Source organism: Pelodiscus sinensis, chromosome 6, assembly GCF_052426305.1.
Source record: "Pelodiscus sinensis isolate ZL-2025 chromosome 6, ASM5242630v1, whole genome shotgun sequence".
NCBI lineage: Eukaryota > Metazoa > Chordata > Testudines > Trionychidae > Pelodiscus > Pelodiscus sinensis.
Window position 1 is genome coordinate 84,003,660 of NC_143057.1, and position 14,534 is coordinate 84,018,193.

General features: G+C 40.9%; 1 protein-coding gene and 1 long non-coding RNA gene across 5 annotated transcripts in view; one reads left to right on the plus strand and one right to left on the minus strand.

Annotated features, from left to right (window-relative positions):
• The window catches only part of LOC106732099 (uncharacterized), an 89,343-nt gene that overhangs the window by 59,901 nt on the left and 14,908 nt on the right, over positions 1 to 14,534 (minus strand). For 3 of the 4 annotated variants that reach the window (XR_012904838.2, XR_012904837.2, XR_012904839.2), the window contains one exon: positions 10,031 to 10,203. The exons of the other annotated variant lie outside the window; for it this stretch is intronic. This is a non-coding gene — a long non-coding RNA (uncharacterized LOC106732099). The remainder of the gene's footprint in view (positions 1 to 10,030; positions 10,204 to 14,534) is intronic. 4 annotated transcript variants of the gene reach the window in all.
• On the plus strand, positions 220 to 14,484 carry TMEM171 (transmembrane protein 171). The gene is given in 5 exon segments (XM_075932251.2): positions 220 to 6,744; positions 6,747 to 7,124; positions 9,720 to 9,854; positions 12,240 to 12,392; positions 12,395 to 14,484. Coding segments are annotated over 5 exon segments (996 nt in total). The 5' UTR covers positions 220 to 6,494; the 3' UTR covers positions 12,475 to 14,484.

Sequence of the window (14,534 nt, forward strand, 5' to 3'; positions counted from 1 at the left end):
CTGACTTGGGTAAACCTGGGACAGAGCAGCTGGGGTGCTGCTGGGTTGGTCCAGTAGCGCCGAGGAGTGGCGCTGCGGGACCAACCCGGCAGCACCCCAACTGCTCTGCCCCAGGCATCCCCAAGAGCAGCTGGGGTGCTGCCGGGTTGGTCTCGCAGCGCCAAGGGTCAATGGATACCGAAGTGCGGCGCTGTGGGGACCTACCCGGTAGCACCCCAGCTGCTCTGTCCCAGGCGTCCAGATTCAGCCGCTGTTCAGAGCAGCTCTGCCTCGGGCTTCCTGTAGTCAGCCGCTGGTCAGTTTCAACAGCGTATGAATCTGGACGCCAGTTCCGACTTACATACAAATTCAACTTACGAACAAACCTACAGTCCCTATCTTGTACATAACCCGGGGACTGCCTGTATTGAGATCCCCTATTGTAACTATTGGCTAACAATGGGGCAGCAATATTGTCAACTATTGTTATAATTTGGTGCTTTTATTATGTTGTGTGTGGGGGGGGGGAGTTAAGTCCTGCCTCCCAAAATCATATGGTGAGCCCAGCTTGGCTGGAGCAGTCTGTGGCACAGCAGGCACGGCCAGTTTGGAGGTCAGGGAGCACTCTGGTTAGGGTTGCCAGGTGTCCAGTTTTGAACTGGACAGTCCAGTATTTGAGCTTTCTGTTTGGGAAACAAATTGAGAAAATATAAATGAGAAAATATAAATGTCCAGTATTTTCTAAATAATATGTAATGTAGATTGTGATGTAATGTCAGGTGTGACCGGTATTTTTGTTGAAACCATCTGGTAACCCTAACTCTGGCCCAGCCAGAACAGCTGCTCCAGCCCCACTGGCCCACTGCACCAACTCTTCCCTGTCCTCATTTAAACAGTTAACCAGTTAAACATAACATTTAACCAGTTAACTGATTAAATGGGATTTTACATTCTTAAAATAGGGGCTGTTGTAATAATTGGCCCTTCACGTTTACCCTAATTGTGAGTCGGGCCATTGTCATCCAGAGAGATCCAAACCTGATCAGGCCAGAGTGGGGGACCCAGATGACATTGCCACTTCTACCAATTCCAGCTGAGTCCAAACATGACCTGGGAGGAAACAGGATTGGCTATAACAACAAGCTCAGCCCATCTTGACTAACTTCTATTTTCCCCAAGATGATAATTACTATTATATTTTATTAGAACACAAGAATATAAGAACGGCCAAACTGAGTCAGACCAATGGTCCATCTAGCCCAGTATTCTGTCAGCCAACAATGGCCAATACCAGAGGCCCAAGAGGGAAGGAACACAACAGGTAATCCTCCCATGATCCCTCTTCTGTCATCCATTTCCAGATAAACAGAGGCTAGGGACACCATTCCTACCCATCCTGGCTAATAGCTATTGATGGATCTAACCTCCATGATTCTATCTAGCTCTTTTTTGAACCCTGTTAAAGTCCTAGTTTTTAACCATATTCTCTGGCAAGGAGTTCCACAGGTTGACTGCACTGAATGAAGAAAAACTTCCTTTTGTTTTAAACCTGGTGCCTATTGATTTCATTTGGTGACCCCTAGTTCTTATATTGTCGAAATAATGGAATAACTTTCCCTTATTCACTTTTTCCACACCAGTCATGATTTTATAGATCTCTATCACATCCCCACTTAGTCTCTTCTTTTCTAAGCTGAAAAGTCCAAGTCTTTTTTAATATCTCTTCATATGGGACCCGTTCCAAACCCCTAATGATTGCTGTTTCTCTTTTCTGAACCTTTTTCAATGTCAATATATCTTTTTTGAGATGAGGTGACCACATCTGTATACAGTATTCAAGATGTGGGCGTACCATGGTTTTATATAGAGGCAATAAGATATTTTCTGTCTTATTCTCTATCCCTTTTTTAATGACTCCTAACATTCTATTTGCTTTTTTGACTTCCACTGCAAGTTAATTGCACCTGCCCTTGCCTGCAATCCTCTGCCATTCCCCACCTCTCATATGACCCCATATCTTTTTTTTTTTTTTCATTTAAAAATTCTTTTCAGGTTAAGAACAAGAGATGTTGCTAAAATGAAAGGCTTTATTTAATATTTTATATATCAAATGCTTTAACTGTTTAGCCATTTTTGGCTAAACAGTTAAAGCCATAGTACTAAGCAGGCTGAGGTTTCTGTATGTCATACTTGAATTTTGTCCAGCAGTTTAATTTTGGACAGTGACTGGATTATGTTAACACGTTCAGCCCACTTATTCCATCTAAACTAATATAACAAGGCACACAAAGTCCTTGCCATGGTGAAACGAGGAAGTGGGAGACCTGGAATGGGATTGGAGAGAGTATAGAATCCTAGAATACTAGGACTGGAAGGGACCTTGAGAGGTCATCGAGTCCAGACCTCTGCCCTCATGGCAGGACCACATACTGTCTAGACAATCCCTGATACGACATTTATTTAACCTACTCTTAAATATCTCCAGAGATGGAGATTCCACAACCTACCTGGGCAATTTATTCCAGTGTTTGACTACCCTGACAGTTAGGAACTTTTTCCTAATGTCCAACCTAAACCTCCCTTGCTGCAGTTTAAGCCCATTGCTTTTTGTTCTATCCTCAGAGGCCAAGATGAACAAGTTTTCTCCCTCCTCCTTATGACACCCTTTTAAATACCTGAAAACTGTTATCATGTCCCCCCTCAGTCTTCTCTTTTCTAAACTAAACAAACCCAATTCTTTCAGCCTTCCTTCACAGGTCATGTTCTCTAGACCTTTAATCATTCTTGTTGCTCTTCTCTGGATCCTCTCCAATTTCTCCATATCTTTCTTGAAATGCGGTGCCCGGAACTAGACACAATACTCCAACTGAGGTCTAACTAGCGCAGAGAAGAACAGAAGAATGACTTCTCATGTCTTGCTCACAACACACCTGTTAATGCATCCCGGAATCATGTTTGCTTTTTTTGCAACAGCATCACACTGCTGACTCATATTCAGCTTGTGGTCCACTGTAACCCCTAGATCCCTTTCTGCCGTACTCCTTTCTAGACAGTCACTTCCCATTCTGTATGTGTGAAACTGAAGTGGAGCACTTTGCATTTGTCTTTAGTAAACTTCATCCTGTTTACCTCAGACCATTTCTCCAATTTGTCCAGATTGTTTTGAATTATGACCCTATCCTCCAGATTAGTCGCAACACCTCCCAGCTTGGTATCATCTGCAAACTTAATGCAATCACCTGGCCATGCGCTGAGGTGGAAATGGGAGCAATGCAGAGCCCCTATTGTGAGGGAGTAGTAGGGAATTCCTGAAATAGAAGGGAATGGGAGGGTGACACACAGAGAACTTAGAGGGAAAAGCAGAGAAATGCAAGCAGTGGTGTGTACAATGAACTTGGCTTAGGGAAGCAACAAAATGTGAATCTACTGGCCCCTCTACCCCCAGCCATGCCTGTGTGTTAAAAAACATATGGAAAAGACTTTTAATGGTGTGTTGTACTTGGAGTTCTTTTGGATAACTTTAGAACATTTCAGTTATTTTAGATCTAGCCCAGATCTTTGGCTCTGTTAGAGCCGCTTTGCATTTCTCTATTGATATACAGTCGTATATTGCTTATGATGAGACAATTGCCCCAGAATAGGGCTATCTGCAGTGGGTATAAAGCCAACATAATGGTTTTCTAGGTCACATCTCTCTGCAACAGACTCAGAAAGCATAGTTAAGAAAAGGGATTGGGTTGGGCTGCTGGCAAGCAGCAGAATTTGGAGCAGTTACACTGTGGGTCCTGTGTGATTTCCTAGCCCATATAAGTGCAAAAGTGACTTAAAACCAGTTGTTGCAACTCTCTTGGTCTTGCACTGAGGGCTCCTCAGTCACTGCTGAAGGTTCAGGCATGAGTCTTATACAATTATTTCATTAGTTTAGATTTTGAATGTTTGAGAGAGGAGAGAGAGTTGGCTATCTGGTTAGTTTGAGTGGGATTTAATGGAGGAATGTCACTGTATATTGAAATTGTATCTGATACTACTTCATATGAGTCCATGGTTTGGTTTGCTTTTAACTAAAGTTACCTGTTGATATTTTAAGGTTGGAGCTTTCAAAAGTGTATCAGAAAATGTATTCCAGGAAATGATGTCTTTGTTGAAACTACTGGGGGATGTGATTAGTTTACTTGGACTTTTGCAGTGATTTTGATCCCTGTGAGTCTTCAGCGCCATTCACTAGAATCAGTTTCTGGCTTTTTACTTTGCCTGGTAATATCTTTGTATAGCTCAACTAGTTCTCATTACTTGTTCCAGTGAGAATATCATGCTCTTTAGAGTGTTTCCAAAGTGAATGGAAAAAAACTGCACCATACACAATTTTTTACAAATGTTTGGACCTTTTTACCTGTGTTAGTTTCTGCAAATACTGTATTTTAAATTATTGAACGTAGAAAGTCCTTCCTAAGACCTAGCAAATCTGCCCTGAACTTCTCCAGTATAAGCTCTGGTGTTCTTTGGCTAATGAATGCTAAGAAAATGTTGGCATTTAATCTTTCCTTTATAATCTTTCCACTTTATAATTAACTATTCTTCATAAAATTGCATTTTAAAGGGTTTCTGACTCTTGATGTGTAGGACACAAACCTTATTATGACCTATAAGAATTTTTATTTTAAACACCACCATTGTAACAGTTTTGTTAGGGAAGGACAGACTAGTAGACTCAAGGAAGATTATTAACAAAAATGAATCCAGTTTAAGTGTCAGTTTCATCAGTACTTGTGTTATATTACAGTTACTCCTAACTAAGGGATAAAGTTCTTTAGTTTACAGTTCTGTCAAAACTTCTAATTTGTCTTACTGTAAAGCTTTACACAAGCCCACTGCTATCCATAGGGAAGTCTTAAGCAATCCACATTGTCAATAGGTTCCTTAGCTAGCAGTTGCAAAGGATGTTCTCAACAAAGAGGTAAATTTAGAGCAATACCCACAATCATGAAGAAACACTTAACAGACTTCATAATGAGAGTTTCTACATTAGCCAGCCAGTGTAATTAACAGTGGCTAGCTGAATTTTTCTACTTCATTTGGTATCTCAAGACAAGCGGTCAGCTGCTGGACTTTGTTCCTCCCTGCAATAAGCTACAGACACAGCCCTTCCTCCTTGAAGTCTGCAGTAGTCCTTTTGTTTTTCTTTGGTCTTAAGCTTATCACATTTTGTCTTGCCTCTGTCCTATATTACTGTAATTTTTATTATTTGGCAGCTCTCAATAAATAATAAATCTGGTTATTTTGTACATTTTAATTATGTAAAAAATGCGATGTTACTCTTAAAAGTGGCTATGTAAAAATGGCAGTTAGTCAATAGACTTGCACCCTTTTGTTGCCAGTCATGTTTGCATATTCTACTGATGAATATTAATTTACCAGGGTTTTATTTATTTTGTTTTAGCCGTGTAGAGATAATACAGCTAAATGGAAAGTGAGATGGATTTTGTTTGGGCTCACTTATTTCAACAGTCATCCTTCATCTGCAAAAAAATATAATTTATTTATGAACAAGAAAGATCGTAATTGACTTTCAGCTTGCAAATTGTCTGAAGGGCAAGCACTTGGAGAAGACATTTCTAATTTACAAAAAGAGCAAATTTGTTTCTTGCTGACTTTTGAATCCATAATAATACAACCTCAGCATGCTACCTTTACACACTCACCTTTCAGATCAGAACCATAATTTGTCTCTAGTGTCCTAGCTCTTTCAGTTACACTGCTACAGGAAATTCTTTTATGGAAAGGAGCTGACATGTCCGTCAGCTGGCTGAATGAGGAACAACAAACCCACATGCTTTCAACAGGCAATCTCTTTCAAGCTTTACTGGTAAATGTCGTCTATCCAACAAAACCCCTCCAGTCAAGGTTCTCTTCTAGCATGTGGAGAAGGACCAGCCCTGCATTCCCTTCCAATTTTTTCTCTTGAACAATAGCGTCAATCCTTAATGAGATGTTCACCTCTCTAGTTGCCCACAAAAGCAGGACTTTCTCCCAATCTTCCTCTTTCATTATGGTTCCCTTTCATATACCTATGACTTTCTAGGCATGTGTCATCAGCCCCTATATCCAGGGCTTCTGAAAGTTGGAGGTAAACTTGGTAATTTTTCCTTTTAAGGATATACCCCTCATAGGGTGACATCCTCTTAAGTAGAATTGGGTAATTATAGTCATTATTCCCTTAATTATATTACAATAATGTGGTATAAATATGAAGTTCATGATCTCCCTTTATCTGCCTTATAACCCATGTCTATTTCCATGAAGCTTTTGTTCTAAAATGAGATGTTTGGGAATATACTAGCTTTAGACCATTGGACAGGATGAGAAGTAAGTGCGGACAAAAAGTATACAATGTAGTTACCCACATACGCTCTAATTTCAATTATATTTGCATTCACAGATCTTCAGAAATTTTCTACCTCTTTGAACACTAACAGGAGATGATATCTTTCTGCCTTGCTTGAAGAGACATTTTTTTAATGTGTGCAGTTGTTGCTGTTCCCAGACTTGGTAGGGAAGGAAATAATAAACATCATAGGAATTTTTTTGTCCTTTTTGTTTTTGGAGTTGCATTACTATGCATTGGATTTCTGCTTTCAATCTTTATTTTACAGACATGCCCATCTGGAACCTTCAGTGACTGTAACAGGGCCCTTAAGATTGCTGGGCCTGTGCTTGTTGCTGTTGGATTAGTTTGTGCCTTGCTGGCACAATCAAGAGCTAGGTTGTACCAAGACAGAGACAGATGCAAGGTGAGCAGGTGTACAGTCTCATTTTTTGTCAAGGGAACTGTCAGTTTGCCCATTTTCTTATCTTTGGAGTTTTGTTTTTAGGTAGTGGAATGCTAATTAGTTTTCTGGGAATTTGGGTTCCTGGATGTAGCCAAGAAAGGCAGAGTCTACAGTATAATCAAACCAGCATTTCTGATATTGAACTCCCAAGCTGTGGATTTCTGCCTCTTCAAATCATAGGTCCTTTGATTGTGGTTATTGGATTAAGTTTCTTCGTAATAGCTCATATTAAAAAGAAAACTAATTTAAATCTCAGCCAAGAATCCTTTGAAAATGGAGAACAGCCTCAGAGTCCAGAATCACTTGAAGTTACCACAGGTAGGTAAATGCATGTACTTGAAATTTGAAAGCTAGTTTTACTAACCTGCATGCTAGTTTCTATTGTGTGTAGTTTAACATACGAAATGAGAAACAAGTCATATTATGGAAACATGTAAAGTGTAGTTAATTCAGTTGTCTTTCTTCAGGGCAAAATGCCTTTTGAATTACAAAAAGCCACCAATGGCAAATGTGGAAGAAACCGTGCTATCTAGCATAAGTAGTCGCAATCCTATTTCCTTTCCCAGACAATGAAATAGGCATTTATAAAATTTAGGTGTCATGGCTTTTTTAATTACTATATTGAAAATACAGGTTAGCTTGGAATTCTGTTCTATCATCCCCTGAAATAGAGGATTCCAATGAGTCAGAGACAATGTGCAGCAGAAGGTAGCGCTTATTTGTGCCACTATTTTAATTCTGGGTGAATATAGTTCATAGGTTTTAAACTATATGTTTAGTGATCTGTTCCAATCAAGCAGGTGGTATTGAGCAGCAAGGTGGTTGATTTGTCACCCATTCCTCCTGAAATCTATTGCACAAACAATTCTGCCTTCATTCTGCCTGACATAAGGACTATTTAACTTGCTGCTTAAAAGGAAACAGTGAAGGTTTGGGAGGCTGATATCAGAGTATATGAGGGGCAATTTTAAGAAATAGTCTTTGAGGGAGAAAACAAAACTAATACACACACTATGGCGAGTTCTAATAGAAGTAAAATATACAAACAGGCTACGTCTAGACTGGCATGATTTTATGGAAATACTTTTAATGGAAAAGTTTTTCTGTTAAAAGTATTTCCGCAAAAGTACGTCTAGATTGGCACAGATAGTTTTGCGCAAAAGTGCTTTTGCGCAAAAGCATCCGTGGCCAGTCTAGATGCGATTTTGCGCAAGAAAGCCCCGATCGCCATTTTAGCCATCGGGGCTTTTTTGCTCAAAACAATTCTTCCCTGTCTACACTGGCCCTCTTGAGCAAGTATTCTTGCACAAGAGGGCTTTTTTCCCCGAGTGGGAGTGTGAAAGTATTTGCGCAAGAAGCACTGATTTTGTACATCACTAAGTCAGTGCAGTGCTCTTGCGCAAATTCAAGCGGCCAGTGTAGACAGCTGGCAAATTTTTGCGCAAAATCTTGCCAGTCTAGACGCACCCACACACTAAGATCAGGCCTGAACTTAAAATGTGGATTGGCATAAGTTGTTGGTTCCATCGCCTTATCACAGTGGTGGGCAACCTGCAGCCCGTGCACCCTCTCTATACTCCCTTCCTCATGCACCTGCATTTCCTACTCCTTCCCATCTCTCCCAGCACATTCAGAACTCCATGAATCCACTGATTCATGCTTCTTTCCTGCTTCCCTTCCTTCCCAGAGCTTGAATGATTCAAATCAGCTGTTTATGACTGTTCAAGTTGTGGGAGGAGTGGGTATGGGGTGCAAATCAGTGGATTCATGATGCTCCAGAAGTGCTGGAAGGGAAGGGGAGGAGTAGAAAGTATGGGGCTCCAGTGCCCGCATGTGTGAGTCGTGGAGAAGGAGGGCTAAGGAGGCGGTGCACATGCTGCTGATGGAACCTCAGTGAGCTGCAGGTTGCCCACCACTGCAGCCCTCTGAGACAAAGGAGGGCCACTTATGCGCCCCACTCACTAGTCTTGAGTGTCCATCTCTACCTTATCAGAATCACTTTATTTAGGCAACAGGTGCTCTGCTCAACTTTAGTATTAATGTTGTTGTATGAATGGTCCCTGCAAGATGCTATTTGTGTGTGTTTAGTAAGCCAGCAATCACTTCCTCTCCTACAGCATATTGGAAAAGATCTAAATTCTGTTGTCTTCCTTGAGGGGCCTATGTTCAGAATAGGGTGACTAAGCAAACATATAAGGAGCATCCTTTATGCAGAGCAAGTTCATGTGATAACATGAAGTATTAATGTTGGGTAATTACTGTCATTCTGGGAAGATGATTGAAACACTTTCCAAGAACAGAGGTTCAGTTTTACATAAACTTGAGAGACAAAGACACAAAAAGTTGAATAGGAAAAGGAGAAGTGGTTCTTGTACCTGTTTAATTAGGAGAACTAGCTGACTGTTGGCTAGTGGACTAGTTGGCTGTCCACTTTAAAAACTAAAACCCCTTCAAAATTCAAAGTTCTGAATAAGATAAATGATACTTCATTGTCCAACTTCATAGCATGTTATGTCTAATTAGTGTTCAGATTAAGCAGTGCATAATTATAGGCTACGTCTAGACTGGCATGATTTTCCGCAAAAGCATCTGCTTTTGCGGAAAAACTTGCCAGCTATCTACACTGGCCGCTTGAATTTCTGCAAGAACACTGACTTCCTACTGTCTGACATCAGTGCTTCTTGCGTAAATACTATTCTTCTCCCATTCTGGCAAAAGTACTTTTGCGCAAAGCTTTCATGCAATAGGGCCAGTGTAGACAGCTCAGATTTGTTTTGTGCAAAAAAGCTCCGATCGCAAAAATGGCGATCGGGGCTTTTTTGCACAAAAGCGCGTCTAGATTGGCACAGTAGAGAGAGGGGCAGCAAAGGAGTTAAATTTTCATATATTACTAGTGATATTTTTTCTCTTTAGGTGATGCTGTAATGACATTTCCACCACTTCGTTTTATTGACTCTTTATCACCACCTATAACTCATAAGCCACTTGCCACCAACCTGCCTATGAGTGAAAATCCTCTACCATACCACAGTATTGTAAATAATGGATAAGAGAGTCTTCATGTTTGTTTGCCAGAATCTGCAATGTTTAAGTTTAGGTTGAAACGTAGCTAGGACAACACTCTTAACCATCATGTATTTTATGCTTAACAACTATAAATTTTTCCAGTAAATCACCAAATTTCTTCCTTTTAATATTTTATCTTAATTTTAAACTATTCTTACCTGAATTGCACAAGGATACCTGTCTCCTGGTTTCTGAACCCTAACTGATGAAATTCTTCCTGTTCATACTGGATAGAAAATTCTTCATGAAGTAAAAAGAATGCCTTGGAGGACAATCAGGATCAAACTCTCAGGCTGTTGGAAGGCTTCATTAAAATAATGAGCACCTTCATCTGAGGAGTCAGAGAATGGAGTATTGTAATTTCAATAATTAGGGTTTTAGAACGTCTAACTATTATAAGGAAGGAAAAAGTAAGGCTATAGTGGATTATGGCAAGAAAGATGGAACAAAGTTAAGGAGAAGAGATACGAAAATCTCTTCTGTTTCTAAGTGACTATTCTGCTTTTTCAAATGTTGTCAGTGAAATATAAAAAGCCCTCTTTTGTAGGAAACTAGATTTACCTGGCGTTGCTCGGGTCCTTAATTCAAATAAGTTTTTAAAACAGCAAGTACGCCTGTAGCACTTTACCCCTAATCTAAACTAGGGGATAAATTCAAATTAAGAAATGCAACTTCAGCTATGTTAATTGCGTACCTTAAGTTTTGCCCAGGCCAGTTAAGTATCTTATGTCGAATTTTGGTGCCGTCCACATTGTGGGAAGTTCAAGGGAGTGTACGCTTCCTTTGACTTCCCTTACTTCTTGTAGAAGCAGGACTACCAGTATCGATGGGAGCACCCCTCTCAGTTTGAATTAGCGTGTCCTTACTAGATTTGCTAATTCAAACCTCGGAAGATTGACTGTGACTGCTTCCATCTTACCTGTAGTGTAGACTTGGTCTTAGAGACTAACAAAAATATACATGTAGTATAATGAACTTTTGTGGGTAAAGCCCACATGTTTTTCTTCATTTAAATCATTGCTCTGGGGTGGAGCTGGGGTTGAGGGATTCAGGATGCAGGCTGTTCTGGGGAAAGAGGGAAACCCCAGACCTCTCAACATAGCAGCTTTGACCCAGGTGAGAAATGCAGTGGGCAGAGGCTGGGATACAGACACACAAACTCTCAAACATATAGTATATATCTGGCCCCTTGCTCTCCCCTTTAGTCATTCTACAATATAACTGTCCCACCTACCAGACCCCTTCCTTTCCATTTTATGAGAAACAATGAAATTTCAGGCACATCCCGTTGTCCTGGCACAACGTAGCCCTTGCCTTGCTTTAAGTTAAGCTAAGAGGAATCTGCACACCAAGTTTGGAGGTCTTATCTCATGCCATTTAGAAAGAGTTCTTGAACAAATGGACACACAGACAGACAGACGCACAAAGTGTCTAAAACAGGCCTGGGCAAAATATGGCCCACGGGCCGGATTTGGCTCACCAAGCCAATGGATCCAGGCCGTAAAGGCAGCAGAGATCCCCAGGAAGGCTCCCCTGCTTGCCCTGCATGCCATGCAAAAACACAGCTGCAGGGCTCCATTTCTGTTTTAAAACTGGAGAGGAGGGGGAATTTTCAGGACCTGCCCTACCCCCAGCACAATCCCATTGGCCAGTTTCTGCCCAGAAACCAGCCAATGGGAGCTGCTTGTTGGAATAACAGGCAGCCAAAAAGAACCACACACCCTCTCCTCAGCTCAGGTATTCAATGAAGCATGTGGCCAGGCAAGCAGGCTGGCTGGCTAGGAAACGTATTAAGCAGGAAAGTCTCTTGGCCACAGCCTGCTTCTGGCACCCCACTCCTCTGCCCCCCTCAACATACCCAAACCCTCTGTCTCGTTATCCCCTTCCAGATCTGGCACCCCAATCTCCTGGTCCCAGATCACAATACCCTCTTACCCATGGTCACATCCCAAATCCCTGCACTCCAGTTCCCTGCCCTATATCACAACCGCCTCCTTCACCCAAACTCCCTCCCAGACTCCAGTCTCTCTACTGTACCCAGTTCCTTACCCCAAGCTCCCTTCTGCATCCAACCTCCATCCCAGAACCTGCATCTCCTCCATTACTATCATAGAAGAGTATGGTCCTCAACCACTTTCCAAAATCTTGGAGTGGTCCCCTCCCCATCAAATTATTCCCCTCCCCTGGTCTAAAATATATAGTAGATGTGGAAAATATGTTGCTGCAGTGAGACAATCTTTTTAGGAAAAAAAGGCAGCTTGAACACACTGGCTTCATGTACACTGCATGTGCATGTATAAAATGGAAGGATGATTTGGCTCAGTATAAATGAGATAAGAATGTACTAATGTGTAACGTTTTGCAGGACCCAACTTGCACATGTTCAAGGAATGGTTTCTGTTAGAGAGTATGAACCACTATATACTATTCCTGGGAGCAGTTCATCTTCAGAGTTCTTACCTACTCTGCATCTTCCATTGGAATTGCTGCCAAAATACGAAGAGAGAAAATCAACAGTAAATGCTCCACCCCCTCCTCTTGGTCTGGTTCCTGCATGGCTTTAGCCTCTTCTGAGCCTTTCTCACAAAGAACTGTGAACTAAGTTCATTTTTCTGTGGAATCGTACACTTCAATTTTCATTTTTTAAACTTATTTTTATGATGCAAACATTAATGTTGGTTGTATCTATAACTGCCAAACAGCATCACATAAATTACCTGTTTGGGTTTAAAGAAATACTATGTAACTTTAAAATATTTAGAACAACAGCATTAATAGTTTGAACTGCAACCATGTTAGATGTTCATATTTTGTTATGGATCTACTGTCTATTTTTAGCTTCTTTTATAATAGAAATTAAGTTGAACACCAGCTTTTTAATTTTGATCAACTCGAATTAAATAGTTTCAGAGCTATGGCAAATAAATAATGGCTTTATAAATATATGTTATTGTTCTCTGGAAAGTACTTGCAGGCCAAGTTTGCAAAATATCCATTTATTTACTTAGTTTAGATGCAGTCAGTGCATGCTAGTAATATTTCATTTTAGTCTGTCTCGTAACAAATGCCATATAGTTTAATTTAGAACATGTATGTTTACAGTAGTAATCCCCATAAAAGTCAGGTTTAGCCACCAATTAAGAGCCTCAAGACAAAGTTGAAAATAGTTAATGCTTTAATACTTTAACTATGGATGACTGTTCTAATAGGAATTACTGCTATTATAAATCACTTTGATTTCTCCCAGCAGTTTCAACTGATTTTTAAGTTGGACGCTCTTGTGTGGCTATACTGTATTTAAAAATCAGTGTTTTCCAGAAGGAGAGATTTTTCATCTGCAATTAAAAGAAAGGACATTGTATCTAAGACATGAGATGTACATTTAACTGGCAACTTGAGAGAGAGCAAGCTTAGCATATCTATTAAGACTCCTTTCAGATACATAGCATCTGCTTCTCTTACTAACTTCAAAGTACCTTCCAAAAAGGATCAGCACCTTATATCCAGGAACTTAAGGGCTCAGTCCTTCAGGATTTTTTAAATTCTTGGACAAAAAATTAAAAGAAATTTAGAGCCAAGGGTCACATATAAAAAAAGCACAAAGCTCCAACCCTTTCCAACATGAGATACATGTGTCAGTCTAAGTACCGAACCTTCACTTGGAACCCCTTTCCTGGTGTTAGCAGAAATGGCTGAAGATTAATTGGGGCCCTGGACAAAAAGAATTTAGACCTCTCACGCCTCCCTCTCCATGGGCCTCATCCCAGCTCCTCTTCTCCCCCAAGGCCACGCCACTTGAGCAGGCCACAAACTGAAGCTGGACTGTGGTAAGAGCCACTGTCTCCCCCTGTTGTCCTGCACTCTCTTCCATGGCCTTGCACCGCAGGCCCATCATACTCCTTGCCTCTTGGCCACGAGACCTACCCTGACCATAGCACCCCCATGCAAGGGCAGGCCAAGTTTCACCTTCTTTCCAAAAACTACTGCCTCTATGGATTGGCATCAGGATATACCTGCCAAAATTAAAAGTACCAGGCTCAGAATGGCATAAGTGCTAAATTGCAGTAGGTACGTAGCATTAAGATTTACACACCTCCTCTAGTGGCCAAGATGCATGCTCTCAGTATGTTAGAATACACCCAACAAGGCCATAATGACAAGATTTTCATTAGAGACACAAGGCGGATGATGTAATATCTATTATTATACCAGCATTTGTTGGTGGGTGAGACAAGCCTTCAAGCTTATAGGCCTGGCAAAGAGCTCTATGTAAGCTTGAACATCTGTCTCTTACCAACAGAAGTTTGGTCAATAAAAGCTATTACCTGACCCCACTTTGTCTCACTAATAGCCTGGGCCCAATAAGGAAACAACACCACTCTATACCAAAATAAAGGGTTCACATTAACAGCCCAGAGAGACCATCATTACAGGGCACTATATTCAGGATTGACATTTCTAGCATAATGTTGTCATTGCACCAAGGCACTAGCATAATGAGGTACATATAGCAGGGCCTGAGTGCCAGAAATTCCAGGACAAGCATACTGGGATCTACACAGCAAGCTAGCACTGTAAGGCTACGTCTAGACTGGCATGATTTTCCGGAAATGCTTTTAATGGAAAAGTTTTCCATTAAAAGCATTTTCGGAACAGAGCGTC